Below are 15,270 nucleotides of genomic sequence, written 5' to 3' on the forward strand. Positions count from 1 at the left end.
CACTGAAAATAAAATAAATTTCTAGAGATATAAATAGTGAGCTGGTCGAGCTTGGATTTGTGCTCGCTTCGGCAGCACATATACTAAAATTGGAACGATACAGAGAAGATTAGCATGGCCCCTGCGCAAGGATGACACGCAAATTCGTGAAGCGTTCCATATTTTTCTTGCCTGCCCTGCCCCTCTTGTAAGGAGTGAAAAGAAACGTCCCCTTGGGGCATTTCTGTTAACTCCCTCTGCAGCAGGATTTTACAAATGACCCTAGTATTTGGGGCTGGGGCTGCCCAAATCTCTGCCTTTGGGAAAGTCCAAGACCCCACCCCACAAAAATCTCATTATTCAGAGGTACCCAAAGCAACTCTAGCATATTGAGGTTCCCCCATAACCCAAACTTACCCCACAATCTCACTCTTCATTCCCCAAATACATAGACCCAGATCCACCCCACTGTTTTTTCTACTTGGTTACATACAAATAACTCTAGGATCTTGGTATTTGCATCCATGCAAATAAACCCCAGCAACTTGCTATTTGTGTAGACCCAAATAAACCCCAATATCTCAGTATCCAACAAAACTTCACTATCTCAAGTAAATTTGCAGAATTCCCCAGGCTCTCTCTTTAGGGAAAGTGACGTGCCATAATCTAATTGGCATGAGTTCCTGCCTGGCTTGGGATTTTGTTACACCCTGTAACTTGGACCAGGTTTGCCTGAAGTTCAATGAACCCAGATCAAGTTTTAAGCCACAGCCAGACCAAGTCTGGAGCCAGCCACGTGGGGGCTTGAGGTCAGCACAAGTGAGTGCTGAGGTTCAAGCAAGCTGGGGAGTGAGTTTTGGAGTGAATCAGGGACTCTGAGGTTTGAGCAAATACCCACCCACCATCTGGTGCCAGGGTGGGATTTGTGGTTTCAACATGAAACTTCAGGGACCTGCAGAACACGCTGCCAGCTGCTTCATTCAAACCAGAAAATTCCCAAGTACAACTACGTTCGCTGCTGTTGCTGGGGAGGAAATCTGTGCCAAACCCCATTCTCATTGGCATTGGCAGTTTCATGTCCTCCTGGCTCCCATGAGCTGGGGAGGCATGGTGGGGGTGCAGAGAGTTACTGCCCCTAGTGACCACCCTGACTTACCCAGCTCCTTGACCTGTTCCCATTCCCTTTCCACGCTGCCTGCTCCCGGGAACAAGAAACAACCTGAGACCTGGGGACGCATTCAGCTTCTTGACAGCTGGGCAGCCCTCTTTTAATTATTGTTAGCTCTCTTGTGGTAGTAGCCAGCAGGCTGTGTCATGGACCAGGGCCCCAGGGTGCTAGGGGCTGCACAAACAGACGCTCCCTGTCTCCCACTTTGCATGATGCAGTGTGACCAAGCAGGGCCTCTGGGACAGTTCTCTCTCCCCTGGGGGGCTTAAAGTCACTCCTCAGGCCTGGCGCTCTGTGGACACACCTGAGGCGCTGGGTTGGTCCCCCAGGGGCATGCAGCCAGCTGGTTTCATGTGTGTGCATGAAACATGCAAGTGGAACAAAGCATTGTGTCCCTTGTCCCCTCCGCATGATCACCCCTGCTCCTCCACCCTGTCCAGCAAAGGCAGATGGAGGCCGATCTAATGCACTTGCAAACCCCAAATGAAAAAGTGCAAGATGAGAAAACCAGACAGAGAGCAGGTGGTGCTGGGAAGCCCTGTGGGCTCAGTCCTTGGGCCTGATGGCTCCAGTCAGAACCCGCAGGGGGCTTCAGAGCGATGACTGAAGCTCTGCCGGAATGAACCAGGCAGTTGGGCTGGCCAGAGGCCCCTCAGTCACTGTGATCCCCCTACAGCTCTCCCTCCGTGCAAGCTTGCTTCGCTCCCTGGCTCCTGCCTTCCCATGCAGCCCGGCAGGGGGTAACGCTTCTGCGCCATGGGTGGCCATTCGAGACCTCCTAGGGCTGCCTGGGGAGCCGGTAAGTGGCAAGAGCGAGAGCGAGAGCGAGTGCTCCACAGGGCTCCATCAGACTGGTGCTTTTAATGCCCGTGTGCCTGTGAATAAAGCTGCTCATTAGGGCCCGACTGCCCTGAGTTTCCATGTTCAACAGCAGCTTGCAAGGAGCTGAGGCAGCACCGCCTGTCCAGAAGCAGGAGAGATAAGGCACAAAGCCCAGCCCCGTGACCCTGGTCCCACTTTCAGCTTAGGCTGAGGTGGGGTGGGGAGGGGTCCGAACGGGCATCTCCCCTGGCTCCCTAGAATCCAGATGCTCAGTGGCTACAGGATAAATGACAGTCAGTCCCCTGGGGTGCATACGAGTGTTTTGGGGAGTGTGCATGTGGCCCCAAGGGGCAGATGTGTGGCTAGATGGAGGGTGATTGTCAGTGATCCAAGGGGGCAGGCGCATGAGTGATGGAAGGTTGAGAGAGGGGGCTGGAGAACTAAAGAGAGTGGGCAGAGAGAGCCACAAGAGACTGACCCCATGGAAAGAGGGACTGAAAGAGAGACAGCAGAAGGAGGAAGACGTGGCAGATCACGATAACATCCCCCCCAAGAGAATGGACGATTGAAAGAAGAGCAGAGGATCTGGACCAAGCTGTTCAGATTTTGGATCCTTACTCACAGGTTGTATCAGGCTTCTGATTCTACCCACTTTCTCCTCTTCCCCCCAGCCCCCTGCTGCCCAGAACAGGGGAGTCTGCCAGCCCCATCTCCATTAATATGATCACGCAGGGGGTTGGGGGGGTGATGCGGGGGGGGTCACACCCATGCTCTTGTACGGAACAGGCAAACACGATGCAGAGACGTGTGTTCCTGCTGCCGGAGCGAGCCATTGTCCCATTTCTCGTCTGGGTGCTGAGTGGCGCTCGTGCCCGGCCGAAGACGCTTTATTTTGCTAGAATATTAGCACTATTTGCAAATGACCACAGGGCTCCTGGATCCAGGGGCTGAGAGCACTGGCTGGAATTAAGGCTGCCGAAGGTAGATGGGCTGCAGGCTTCCCTAGCGTAGATACGACCATGGCCTTTCATCTAAGCTGCAGCCTCCTCCCTGCTTTGTCTGTGTTTGACAGTTTAAGAAATCAGCTATTATGGAGAACAAAGCTCCATAATACATAGTAGATAGGTGTAAATTATATTTTCAATCACTGTCAGTTTCACAACACCCAGCGTGCTAAGTGGATTTAAACTCAGCGGGTGGTGGCAGCTGGCACTGTTTCTCTTCAAATGGAAGATTGGACAGTGCTGCATCAGAAGCCCTGGAGTTTCTTCCAGTTAGGATGATTCACAAGTTAATTGCCTCACGTCTGAGCACGACGGGATATTCCATTAGGCCAGGTCTTCACTACGGACCACACAGTGGCACAGCCGTACCGCTGTAAGGCCTCCTGTGTAGCCGATATAGGCTGACGGGAGAAAGCTCTCCCACCGGCATAATTAAATCACGCCTCAACGAGGGTCTCCTGCCGACATAGCGCTGTCCACACCGTGTGCTTTTTCCACACCCTTCACTGACAAAAGTGCTTGTGTAGACAAACCCTTAGCGTCCTACACCTCTTGCTAACAATACCACCCTCAAGCCCTGGCTTGGACAGAGGGCGATCGCTATGACACGACACACGAGCAGACAGATGACTCCGGAGCACCATGATTTATTGTCCTTGTGCACATACCTTCCCCAGCTGAGTCAGCTCACAAGGAATCGTTTTTTTCCCCTTTCAGCAGAAGCCCCGGTTTTGGCCTCTGGTTTACAGCAGACTAAAGCATTACCAACGCCACACAGTCACCAGCCCACGCATGGATTTGCAGGTGAAGGCTGCGGTGAGAACAGGGGACGGTCCTTTCAACAGAGGCAAGAGCTGGGGCTGGCAGGTACAAGTGACACAATTAAAAAGAAAAATCGATAACCATTTCCGGAAGCACGACACACAACATCCATGTCCACGTTACAATCCGCAGTACGGTCCTGATCGGGTGCTGGGCTGCACAGAGGCACTGTCCGTGCCAAGATCACTTTGGTTTGCGCCATCTCACCAGACCAGGAGCATGGGCTGGAGAGGCAGTGTGCAGAGCTGGCAGGAGAGGACGCCAGGCCCCAGGGCAGAGCAGAGCAGGGACTCTGGCAGGAGTCTGCCTTTTCTGCCCAGAGCAGCTCCCAGAATAGCGCGTGGCTTTGACACACACAAAAGCGCACCCACGGGAGGTCAAGGGCTGCGGTCTGCTATGCTGCATTGTCCAGCTAGAGCAGACCCCCACCCACGCCCAGGAGAGCCTGGCTGTCCAAAGCAAATCAAGGGTCCTCCACTGTTGTGTGAGAGGTTGTTTTGCTGAAAAAAGTTTTTTTACATCCAGCTGGTTTACAAGGGAAGAGGAGATGTCAACGGAGCCCGATTCTCCACCCACTCAGTGTACAGCCTCACTCACGAGCTACACTGGTGCTCAGCGAGAAGAGGGGAAAGGGGCCTGATCCTGCCCTCCGGGGGCCTAATTCTGGTCACTAACCCATATAAGTCAGGAGTAACTCCAGTGAAACCAAGGGAGCCGCACTATAGCGGAGAGGAGAATCAAGCCCCGAACCTGTGCAGAGAGTACAAGTGCGCGCGCCTCAGTCGGGATTCTTTACTACTCACAGCTGCAGAGAATCCCAACACAGGAGCGTTTCCCCGCAGGGCTGATCAGACACAGGCAGCGCGGGATGGTGGAGAATCAAACCTGGCCCATCCCTTTAAACCAGCTGCTATGTACAGGTGAGAGCAGCTCTTGATATGCACCAAATTAAACACCCCAACACGTAGTATACATATTAAAAACCACACATATCCGAACGGGCTCGTTACAGCACTAGAGAGCTGGAAACGGAACCATTTAAATTGCGCCATGATATAAAACTCCCCCCCCGCCCTCCCCCCGCGCCAGATACCCCTGGCAGACCCAGGTGGCCCAAGCTGTGATGTTCAGCTCTGACCACCCAGCCACGCTTGCGAGCGGTAGGACTGCTAAGGCCCTGGCTTGGATTCCACAATCACCAACACACATCTGTATAAATGACACACTATTACATTAAGAAAAGGCCCCCACACTGCAGAGAAAGCCAGACCTTTGTGTTACTGTCTCACTGATAACTGTACCAAAGCTTAAACAATAGCGGTCTGGCTGCAGAGGGCTGTTTGCTCAATGCCAATCTACACGGAGGCACTAAACAATGGGCTAGTTACTCCCACTCAGGGCTGGCTCCCTGGACAGCTTCTCCGCTGAGCTTCTGTCAGAACTAACAGATCGCTCTCCCTAGTCCAAAACCAAGCAGCCAGCAGGGGAGGGGGGCGCCGAGTCCTGCTTGGACATGTCTTCGAGCTTTTCACACAGATATTTCACTCCTTTGCCAAGGCTAGGTAAGTGCTAATGCATGCATTCGGTGGGATCTACACCCCCGATATGCCACTGGATTGTATCCAGGGCTGACCCTGCGATGTTTTAAAGCGCTCTGTGGCGAGTGGAAGTAGGGTTAGGCACCAGCCAAAGCAGGCTGTTGCAGTCTGTGGTAATTGACCCCAGGTTCTTCCCCTGCCTCCCTGGTTTGTGAAATGCAATTTACAAGTTATATGCTCCAGGCAGCTGCTGGACGTTCAGGTCCTGATTCGGCAAAGCACTTCAGCCGCTGCCGAAGCTTTAGGCTCCTGTTGAAGTGTTTACTGAGCTGGTGAATGAGACCAATTCAGATGCTCAACGGCAAGGTCAGAGCCGCTGAAATGCTAAGACCGAAAGGGAACTGTTTTGTCACAAAAATACTGCTCCAAATTCACCCCCGGGGGAAGCCAGAGGCACCCAGGGACAGGCTGTTTGTGTTTAAATGAGCTTCCAGGGAGCGCAGCTACTGCTGGGAGATAGCGCCACGCCCAAGGCAGGGCTAGGCAGACTGGTCTCACACCATAAGCGTGGTGATATCTGGCAGCTGCAGCAGGTCCTGGAGTCTCCCTGCCAAGCAAAGAGGCCAGTGAGTCAGAGAAATGAGGGCAGGATGTGGCCCGAAGGGGCTGAGATGAAGGGCCCATCTCCACTATTCAAGAGCGATCTTGTTCCCCCAGCACCAATAAAAGCACAATTCCATTTTATGAGAACAGGACTTTCACCATCGCCCCGAACCTGGCTGGATTCTGAATCCGGAACATGGCTTGTGGGGCAGAAGAGACACAATCAAGATCCCATCTACACTACAAGAGGGAACAGTGCCGCAACAACAGCTGATATGCATTTGACAGTGTCGATGGGCCCTCGGAGGGAACGCTGCAGGGATGACGCTTCCTCACCTCCCACCAGCCTACAGGCAGCAGGGGAGACCCCTGGAGTCAGCTCCTACCACCCTCACCCGCAGGACTCTGCCCATCCAGGGCAAAGGCTTCAAGAGAGGCAGAGTCCTCAGTCCTGACCATGTCTTTGAGAAGGGGTTGGACACTTGAGCATGACAAAGGTTGATGTTTTGGGCTGTCCAATAGGTGGTTCCATTCCGGACAGAGTGGGCTGCCTGGGGGGTGCTTGCAGGCCTCTGCCAGACCCCCCTGCCTGCGAGGAGCAGAGATGGTGCCCTCCACCGGGTACCAGGAGCGGTATGGAGAAGCCTTGGGTGGAACCAGGAGCACCCCAGGGGTGGGGAGGAAGCCGGAAGTCACACCCACGTGTTGCAAAGCTTGTGCCACACAGAGAAGAGACAGTGGCAGCTGCGGGAGATGCCTGCAGAGCTTCAGTGATGGGCAAGGGAAGACTTCCCGTCTTGAAGCAGGGCACAAGGGATTGCGATCTAACCCACTCCACACAAACCCACCCGCCTGTTAGGCCATTGCACAAGTGCAGAGAATCGTCGGAGAGGGTGGGGACACACCCCATTTGTACGCTGAGGACTGAGTGGACGGATAGCAGATCTGGGGATCGTAGAAGCCTTCAGAGCACCGAGTGGGATGTCTTCCAGGCTTATCAGCTCATCTGTTCCAAGTAGGTGGACAGCAGTAACTCTGGGGGCAGGAAGACTCCATGTTTGTTGCTCACTTTCATTTGGCGTTTCCCTTCAAAGTCAGAACCTGGACAGAGAGAGGAAGGAATCTGAGTTCTTTTTTTGGAGCCAGATCATGCCTCCATCTCTCACACAGTCAGAGCAAAGACCACAGGATTTGGGCCTGCAACTGGGGTCATATTCTGGGACCAAACAGAAAGATAAAGTGCTCTTCTACTCACTCACCCCAGCGATCAGACCAGGTGGGTCTCATTAGTTCCGATCCAAGGGGGATAAGCTAGATGAGCACCTAACACAGAAGGCACCAGAGGCATCGACAGTGGTGTCCTGCCTGGAGAAAACTGCCAGCCACAGCCACACTCAGGAGAACTCTTGGGTTGAGGTTTGTGTTTGGTTACTTAAGGCTGACGTTTTCAAAGTCGCCTGAGGGTGCTGGGCAGCCAAGTTGATAAATGCAAGCCTCAAAGAGGAGGTAAGTTTGGGCCAGATCTGGAATGTTTGCATGCACTGGGTTAAGAACAGGGCAGGAGCACGCCTGCTTGCAGACCCCACAATGACCTCTCACAGCACTGCCCAGAGAGAGGCAAGTAGAATGAGCCATGTTTTACAGATGGGGAAACTGAAGCACAACATGACTTGCCCAAGGTCAGAGTCTCTGGCAGGATTCGAGACCAGGCCCAGCCCACATCTGACCTGCTAAACCACTGTGCCTCCCAGCTGCAAGGTGCTGTATTCCCAGTAGGATTTGTATGTGCTCATTTCCAACACAAAAAGTTAGCCTCGCCCCGTGAGCTCCCTTCGCACACAGACCGCACGCAGCATGCCCTTCCAGCCCATAACACCCTCCAGACAGACACTCTCCTGCTGGCTTCTGGTGGCCAGGCCAGCTCGCTGCCTGGAAGGGAGCAGCAGACAAAGGCTGATGCAACAAGAGACTGACTGGGCCAAGCAAACAGCTGGTTGTTTTGAACCCACTGAGCCAAACCTCCCGATGAACAAGTGGAAGGACAGAAGCATGCTCACTCCCCAGCGAACGGCTCACCCAGAGCAGCCGCCGATAGCGAGATCAATTCTAGGACCGGCAGGACGTCTCCCAGGGGCTCAGCCTTGCGGTGGGATGTCGAATCTCTGGGCCAAACTCGGCCCCGGTATAAGCAGCAGCAACTCCCACTGACTTGCCAACATGCCAGAGTGAATGGGGTTCCCAGCCCAGACATGCCACCCAACACACTCCAACTCCATCTCCCCTAATGCACACCCCGCTAGCTGTAAGCAGTACCGCAGCTTGGGAACAGATTCCTTCCTTTCCCCACCCCTGGGCCTTGCCAGAGGATGCATGGAATAATGACGCACAGCGGGAGGGAAGCAAAGCCCAGGACAGTCAAGTGGGTTGCAAGAAGTTCATTGAGCTTGTAATTAAGGGCTGCATCCTGGCGTTTGGATTCTTAGGATCTGGCCCTAAGAGGACTGGCCATACAGAATGGTGCTTAGCATTTGAGACAGCAACTTGCATTTCCAACTGCTGTACAAACAGTAGCTAGTCAAACCCTGCAGCACCCTAGCGGAGCAGGAATTAGGCACTGGAAGATACCCCACGCTGCACGACTCCTCACTGGCACAGCTGGGATTACAATGCTGGAATTCCTGCCTCCCAGCCCCATGCGGCCTTCAAACAATCTCCCAGGGTAACCCACCTGACTCCCCAGCTCCCAGAGCCACGGGGAAACGCTGGCAGCGTGTGGTGAGAGTTATCTGGGAGCTGCAGTGGAAGGCGGGCAGGGGTGACGGGAGGGTGGGGAGGAAGAGGGCTTAGCTGGAGAGGCTTGATAGCAATGGAGAGAAGAGAACCAAAACAAGGCTCTTACTGGCAGAGACGAGGTCCATGTACTGGCAGAGGGCATGGAGCAGCAGCCGCTCAAAGCTGGAACAAAAACAAACCAACCGGGCTTTGGTCACAAGTGGTTCTTTAAACTCCACCATCAGAGCTCAGGGATCAGAAGCTTCACAGCACATTAGGCCCCCTGCGGCAAACGAGCCGAGGTCTAGATAACCTGAGACTGGAGCTAATCCGGCCATCTCTCTCTGAAGAGGACGGGTTGGTTGATTCCCTCTCCAGCGAGCGATCTCAGATCAGATCCGACTCTTGGGGTATGTCTACACGGCAGTCAAACACCCGGAGCTGGCCTTTATCAGCTGACTCAGGCTCGCGGGGCTATACAATCAGTGGAGACAGCCAGGCTTGGGCTAGAACCTGTGCTCTGGGACCCCTTGGGGGGAAGGGTGCCACAGCTCGGGCTCCAGCCCAAGATTGGACATCTACACTGCGATTTTATAGCCCAGCAGCCTGAGCCCTCCCGAACGCGAGTCAGCTGCCATGCGCCAGCCACGGGCCTTTTCTTGCAGTGAGGACATACCCGCGTTTGGTGGACGGAAGGCAAACGACTGGGTTCGAGGGGATGCAGGCAGAGGCCTCCGATCCCCACAAGTCCATTGCAACAGGCATCTCCGAAGAACTCGAGTCAAAGGCCCCTTCGTGGGGCAGCTCTGTCTGGTTCGTGCCTGCAGTCTGCAAGATCAGCCCCAAAGATCCTGTGTACCTGGCACCTTGACAGATTGACCGTCACACACACCCAGTGACCTCATTACTAAGCGGGAACCGGCTCAAGCAGGAGTCACCATGCAAAACCCTCCCTCCTCCCACTTCCTCTGGGACAGGAGCAAAGGTGTCCTGCCGTCCCAGCAGCAAGGAAAAAGGATTACCTATTGTCCATCATTGCTGTGTAGACAGAGTGAGGGGTGACGGAGAAAAAGGCCAGTAACTCCTCCTCCAGACACTCCAGGGTCCCCTGCAAAAATGAGAATCAAGTGGGGGTGACAATATGGCTGAGAAGCTATTTGGAAGCTTGAAACCAGCATCAGGTCACTACCTGCAGGCTAGGAGCTGCATGCATCCAGAAAGCTGAGCCAGCCGACAGGCCGACCCGCAAACAGAATGCCACAAGATCCCAGACATCTCCCTCCAAAGTGTATGGTTGCCAGGATATTGGGTCTTCCATACCCCTGGGCAGCAAGCTTCCGTGCCTGCGTGGTTTGTGTTCCCTACATGAAGTCACATTCTGCCGCCTCACCTGTGCAGGCAGGGAGTTGATGCACACAGCTGGTCACAGGGACCGGGCCCCAGGAACATCTCTGCTTTTGTAATCAGAGCCAGGTTTGGGAAAAAAATAAATATAATGTAGCATTTCAGATCTGACTCCTCGGCAGGTGGCAGATCAGCGAGTCCCAGCAGACCAGGCCCAGGTGTCAGGGCAGGTGGGCCCAACTGAGCGAATTCAAGGGGGGAGGCAGGGGTGATGACGGCCTGTCAGAGGGGGTGTGATGGGACAAGGGGCCAGCTGCCCAGTAAGATTGCCCTGGAACTGCTGTTCCAGAAGAGTAACAGAGCTGGCTGGGAGTGTGAAGCTGCACGAAGCAGGATCACCAGAGACCCCTGGGGAGGGAGGCTGTGAAACCCTGGGACAAAGGCTGGGCTGAGGGACCGTTTCACTTGCTTACGTTTGGACAATAAACCCAATCACAAGGATGCTGGGCATGGAAAGCTGGGGAGAAGCCATGCCATGTCAAGGTGCCTTCCTGCAAGCCTTTCCAGACCCACTGAGAGCAACTGACCAAGATGTAGGATGTGAAGCACCAGCCTTTAGCTGTTACCAATGGAGAGGGAAAATCATTCCAATCAGGGCATTGGATCAGGACTCCCGGGTTCTGTTCTCAGATCTTGGATAGGTCACTTCTCTCTGCAGCCCCAGTCTCTTTAATCTCTGTATTTGCCCAGTGCCCAGCCTAATGAGCTCCTGATCTCCAGTGGGGCATCTAGGCTCTGCTGCAATACAAATCATTCAGATGCGTGTTTGATGGGGATGGGACGGGGGAACCTCGTTCTCTGCAGCATGAGGCAAGCAAGAATCCAGGAGCAGCAGCTCCCAGCTCCAGAGCTTGTGAAGAGAAACCTCAGCGCTGATGTGTTTCCCCTAAACAGTCTCTCCCAGAAAATATTTACATTCTCGTTAACAATGGAGCAGCAGCTAAAAGGCTTCCAGGAGGTTACTCTGGCTTCCTGTCTCCCGCCTGCCCCGGAGTATAATAAGTGAGGAGCTACAGCACAGCTCTTTGGAGCACCGTGACCTAAGAAATTAGCGGCAAAGATTGGTGCAATTGGAGAGCAAATCGGAGCAGCCACGCCAGGCACAAGCTGGAGCTGCTTTTAAAAGCAGGTGTTGAACAGAGGCAGCAGAAAAACAGACCAAGAAAATTATAGCACTGAAAATCAAAATCAAAGGAAGCGGAGACCAAGGGCCCTTCGGTAACAAGGGATAATTGTCAGTGTATGCCTACTGACGTGCCTGGTCATACCAGATCAAGCGTAATGTCTTCCTCCCATCAGTGGAGGTGCACGATGGGAACGTGCACCCCGCCGGTGAAGTCTAGATACCCTTGTGGATCCTTCATGTCATTCCCTTCCCCACCTCCTTCCTACAGACCTTGCTCCCTTCTTTCTTCATGTTTGATCATCGAACTCTCGCAGAGACAACTTCATCCTCCGGCGCGAACCAGGGCTAAGGTGTCAGATGCCCTGGAGGGATAAATCCTCCATCTCCGGAATAGGAACAGCACAAGCTGGGGCAGAGCAAGCTTCCCCGCAGCGGCCTGCCAGCGCCCCTCAACCCAACGTGGAGAGGCCGCCTCTATGGAGGAGGCTGGCGCTGTCTCAGTGCCCCACTGGTTCCTTGGTTTTCCCCCTGCCGAAGTTTATTAATAAAGGGAGGGCAGCTGTGATGTGTGTGATGTGGACACACCAGGAGCTAGCTGGAGTCCTAGAGAGACTCGACCCTCTAGCCCCCGCTCCCAGGGACTGAACAGCCAGCAGATGACAAGAATTCAGTCCTTACTGACCTGGATCACATTGAAACCCCACAACCTAGAGATTACATGCTCCATTTCCCCCCTGCCCCACTCCCAAAATCTCTGAGCCACTCTGTTCTTGAGCTGACTAGACCTCTCTGGTCACGCCCTGTGCACTGCGATTTCGACACCTGATTCCCATGAACTGTACTGGGTGGAAATGTCAACCCAAGCTTCCTGTGTCAACTGCAGCATCTTCAGCATCAACAATCTGCAGCTCGTGACGTACCTGTGTTGGCCTTAAGCTAACGAGCTTGCTAAAAATAGCAGCGAGGCCAGGGCAGCTTGGGCTCCACAAGCCCACCTCACCCCCCGGATCCTCGCTCGCTTGTGCGGCTGGCACCACCGCGTCCTCCCTGCTCTTTTTAGATTGAAGCCAGATTGAAGCCAGTGCAAGTACATGAGCACGAGCTGCAAATCACACCGTCAGCTGCAGCGTAGAGATACCCTCGTGCAGCAAGCTGCAGCCGCATCAGGAAGTGTCAGAACAAGCATTGGCTCCACCCACTGGATAGAAGGGGCATGTGGGTCACCGACCCTATAGGAAACTTCTAGTTCTAGATGGGAGCTTCCGGCACCTGGACAGTCACCAGACCAATGATGTGACAGGGTCTCACCATGGGGATCCTGCCTCGTCTCAGCGTGGTGCGAAGCCGGCGGCTGATGCGCTGGAAACATTCTTTCGGCGTGTAAGCAGGATGCTCTGGAGGAAACAAAGAAACAGATTTAAAGAATCGGCATTCCCAGTGTTGTTCAGGGACGAGACAGCTGCAGCCGCAAGCCAGGGACTTGAATGAATGTTGGAGAAACCAGGCAAATGCAGAGTGAAGGTCGCACTCCTCAAACAAGGTGCACAAGTCACCATAACTCTGCCCCAGTGGGGATGTCAGCCAGGCATCTTCTCTTCTTAGCATGTGAAGGGCACAAGAGGCAGCAACCTTCCCCACCAGAGCACCTTCAGTGGAGGGGCATGCCGAGGGCAGCTTGGCCAAGAGGGATCTGGAACAGGAAGAGGCACGCTGTGCCAGTCACCCCAGTGATTCCCTGCAGCTGCAAGCCCCGTACGCCTGGAATCAGGGAGACACAAGTTGCTTCCCCTCTGTCCTGAACCAGCCTCAGCACCAGCACAGGGATGAACTTACCCCCATAGCTCCGGGTGGCATGACCTGCCCCCTCTCACCTCTGTGGGGTCCAGGCAGACACACCTGATAAACTGAGGCTCAATATTAACTAGGTCCCTGCTGATTCTTTTAGCAGAGAGGGCAGGTTGTCACGCTTCTCCGGCATGGAGAGATGTAGGAGGAAGTGGGGCAGCAAGATGATGCACGGGAACGTAACACCCACTTCAAGATTCAAAGTCACCCCTGTCCAGCCTTTCCTTCCCCTCTCGGTACCTTTCCACGTGTCCTCTGCTTTAACAGGGAGCTTCCTCTTGTGCTTCTTCTTGGCCTCTTCCTCTAGGTAGAGCAGGACCCGCTCCTGTTCCTCACCAGACCGGTTCATGAAGTCATTCCAGATCTGCGAAGGGAAGTCACACCACAATTTCAGTGTAGACGTGTGCAGGAGACTCCAATTCAGTCACCAGAACTCGGCCACTTCAGGTACATGCAACGCCGTGGTCTCCTGGCACCACCTGAAACTTGGATAAATTACGGCCTCTCTAGCCAACCCCCCCAGTCCTTGGAGCTTGTCAGATGGGGCCAATCTGTTCAGTGAAGTCCTCGGGCAGCCTAGAAAATCCACAGCCTGCAAGGAACGGAGATGAACAGACTACTTGACAGGAAGAGCCTTGCCTGCCTAGCCCTGCCCTTGTAACAATGCCTGAGTTCGCACCCAGAGATACTGGATCAGAGTTTGGAGCTCGTAACACCAGGGCTCTGAACTTGCTACTTATTCATTCTGGGAGCAGCTCAAGGTGTTAGTTCTGATCCAAGAAGTTCTGCATGGCCCTGGTGTGGCAGTGACCCCCCTCCAGGAGGTTTTGCTGTCAGCTCCTGGGGCTGAAAGTGCTGGAACCTGTGGCAGGATATTCTCAGAACGGGCTTTGGACTTTGCTCCTCTGGCCCCTGGAATATTCCAGGACTCTCCGCAAGATGCATCTGTCTGGGTCAAGTGGTTCACTGATCACCAGATTGTTTCGGGGGTAGGAAATGCAGGTTTGCTGTCTTTTTTGGACCCAACCTATTAATGGGTTTTTTAAATGAATGTGATGAGTGCTGAAATGATGGTGCCATTTACGAAATCCAACTGATCTCAGAGCTAAAGGCTAATTAGTCTTTCTAACCCACGCCACACTTTGATCATAAAAGGCTACAGGCATACTGGGTTTATTACTGGTTTCAGTCCTGCACTCACAGCACCAGCGCTGCCCCTGGATCTTAGATAAGCTGGGGAGAGATCAGCTTTCTCTGCGTTAAAAAGCACACACGAGCAAGGTGATGCTGTATTCTATTGGTCAGATTCCAAGGCCAGAAGGGACCATTGTTATCATCTAGTCTGACCTACTGTATAACACAGGCCAGAGAACTCCCCCAAAATAACTCCTAGAGCAGAGCTTTTAGAAAAACATCTCGTCTTAATTTAAAAATTGTCAGTGGTAAAAAATCCACCACAACCCTGGATAAACCGTTCCAACAATTAATTACTCTCACCATTAAAACTTTACACCTCATTTCCAGTCTGAATGTGTCTAGCTTCAACTTCCAGCCAGTGGATCGTGTTACACTTTTCTCTGCTAGCTTGAAGAGCCCATTATTAAATATTTGTTCCCCTGTAGCAGGGTGGTCACCCGCTCCTGCCTTAAAAGGCTTAAAACAGCCCGGGGAGAGGGCTGTGGCAGGGAAGGAAAAGCGGGGCTGATTGGGAGAAGCAGCCTCAGCTGGGGGCCACGCGCCAGTCAGGCTGCAGCTGGCCCTTATAAGAGGACAGTGGGCCAGGAGCACACAGAGTCTCCTCTAACTGTGGAGGGAGATGGGCCTCGCTACTGGGTAGCGTACCAGGGTACCTGAGGTGAAGCAGTGCTGGGGAAGGCCAGAGGAGCTGGGAGGCTCCAGACTGGAAAAGCCCCAGGCTGCAGGCCTGGCAGACGGCCTAAAAGAGGGTACTGGGGTTGCAACAGGGCAGCCCAAGGGTAGGCAGAGGCAGCGGGTCCAAACCCCCCTTGCCTATGACGACTGGCTTATACAGACTGCAGTTGGCCCCAGTGAAAGGGGGCTAGATGCGGACTGGCAGTAGTCCATAGGCTGCGGTAAGGTGGGGATAGAGGGTGGGGGGTTCCCTGGGGAGGGGAGACCCAGATCTGTGGGGTATTGCCTGGAGGGGCAGCACCCCAGGTAAAAGGG

General features: G+C 53.9%; 1 protein-coding gene and 1 non-coding gene across 6 annotated transcripts in view; one reads left to right on the forward strand and one right to left on the reverse strand.

Moving 5' to 3' along the window:
* Positions 1-59: 59 nt before the first annotated feature.
* LOC114022460 lies at positions 60-166 on the forward strand. The gene has a single exon (XR_003566553.1). It is a non-coding gene; the product is annotated as a U6 spliceosomal RNA (small nuclear RNA).
* A 3,438-nt stretch (positions 167-3,604) lies between these two features.
* R3HDM4 (R3H domain containing 4) overlaps positions 3,605-15,270 on the reverse strand; it is a 30,661-nt gene continuing 18,995 nt past the window's right edge. For 4 of the 5 annotated variants that reach the window (XM_037885497.2, XM_037885496.2, XM_037885495.2 and 1 more), the window contains 5 exons: positions 13,324-13,447; positions 12,547-12,632; positions 9,731-9,816; positions 8,836-8,891; positions 3,605-7,037 (listed from right to left, as the gene is read on the reverse strand). In XM_037885497.2, coding sequence (XP_037741425.1) covers positions 6,934-7,037; positions 8,836-8,891; positions 9,731-9,816; positions 12,547-12,632; positions 13,324-13,447 — 456 coding nt within the window. In that variant the 3' untranslated portion in view covers positions 3,605-6,933. The remainder of the gene's footprint in view (positions 7,038-8,835; positions 8,892-9,730; positions 9,817-12,546; positions 12,633-13,323; positions 13,448-15,270) is intronic. The other variant, XM_043536009.1, reaches the window with a different exon arrangement.

The sequence above is a fragment of the Chelonia mydas genome, chromosome 25, assembly GCF_015237465.2.
Source record: "Chelonia mydas isolate rCheMyd1 chromosome 25, rCheMyd1.pri.v2, whole genome shotgun sequence".
Classification (NCBI taxonomy): domain Eukaryota; kingdom Metazoa; phylum Chordata; order Testudines; family Cheloniidae; genus Chelonia; species Chelonia mydas.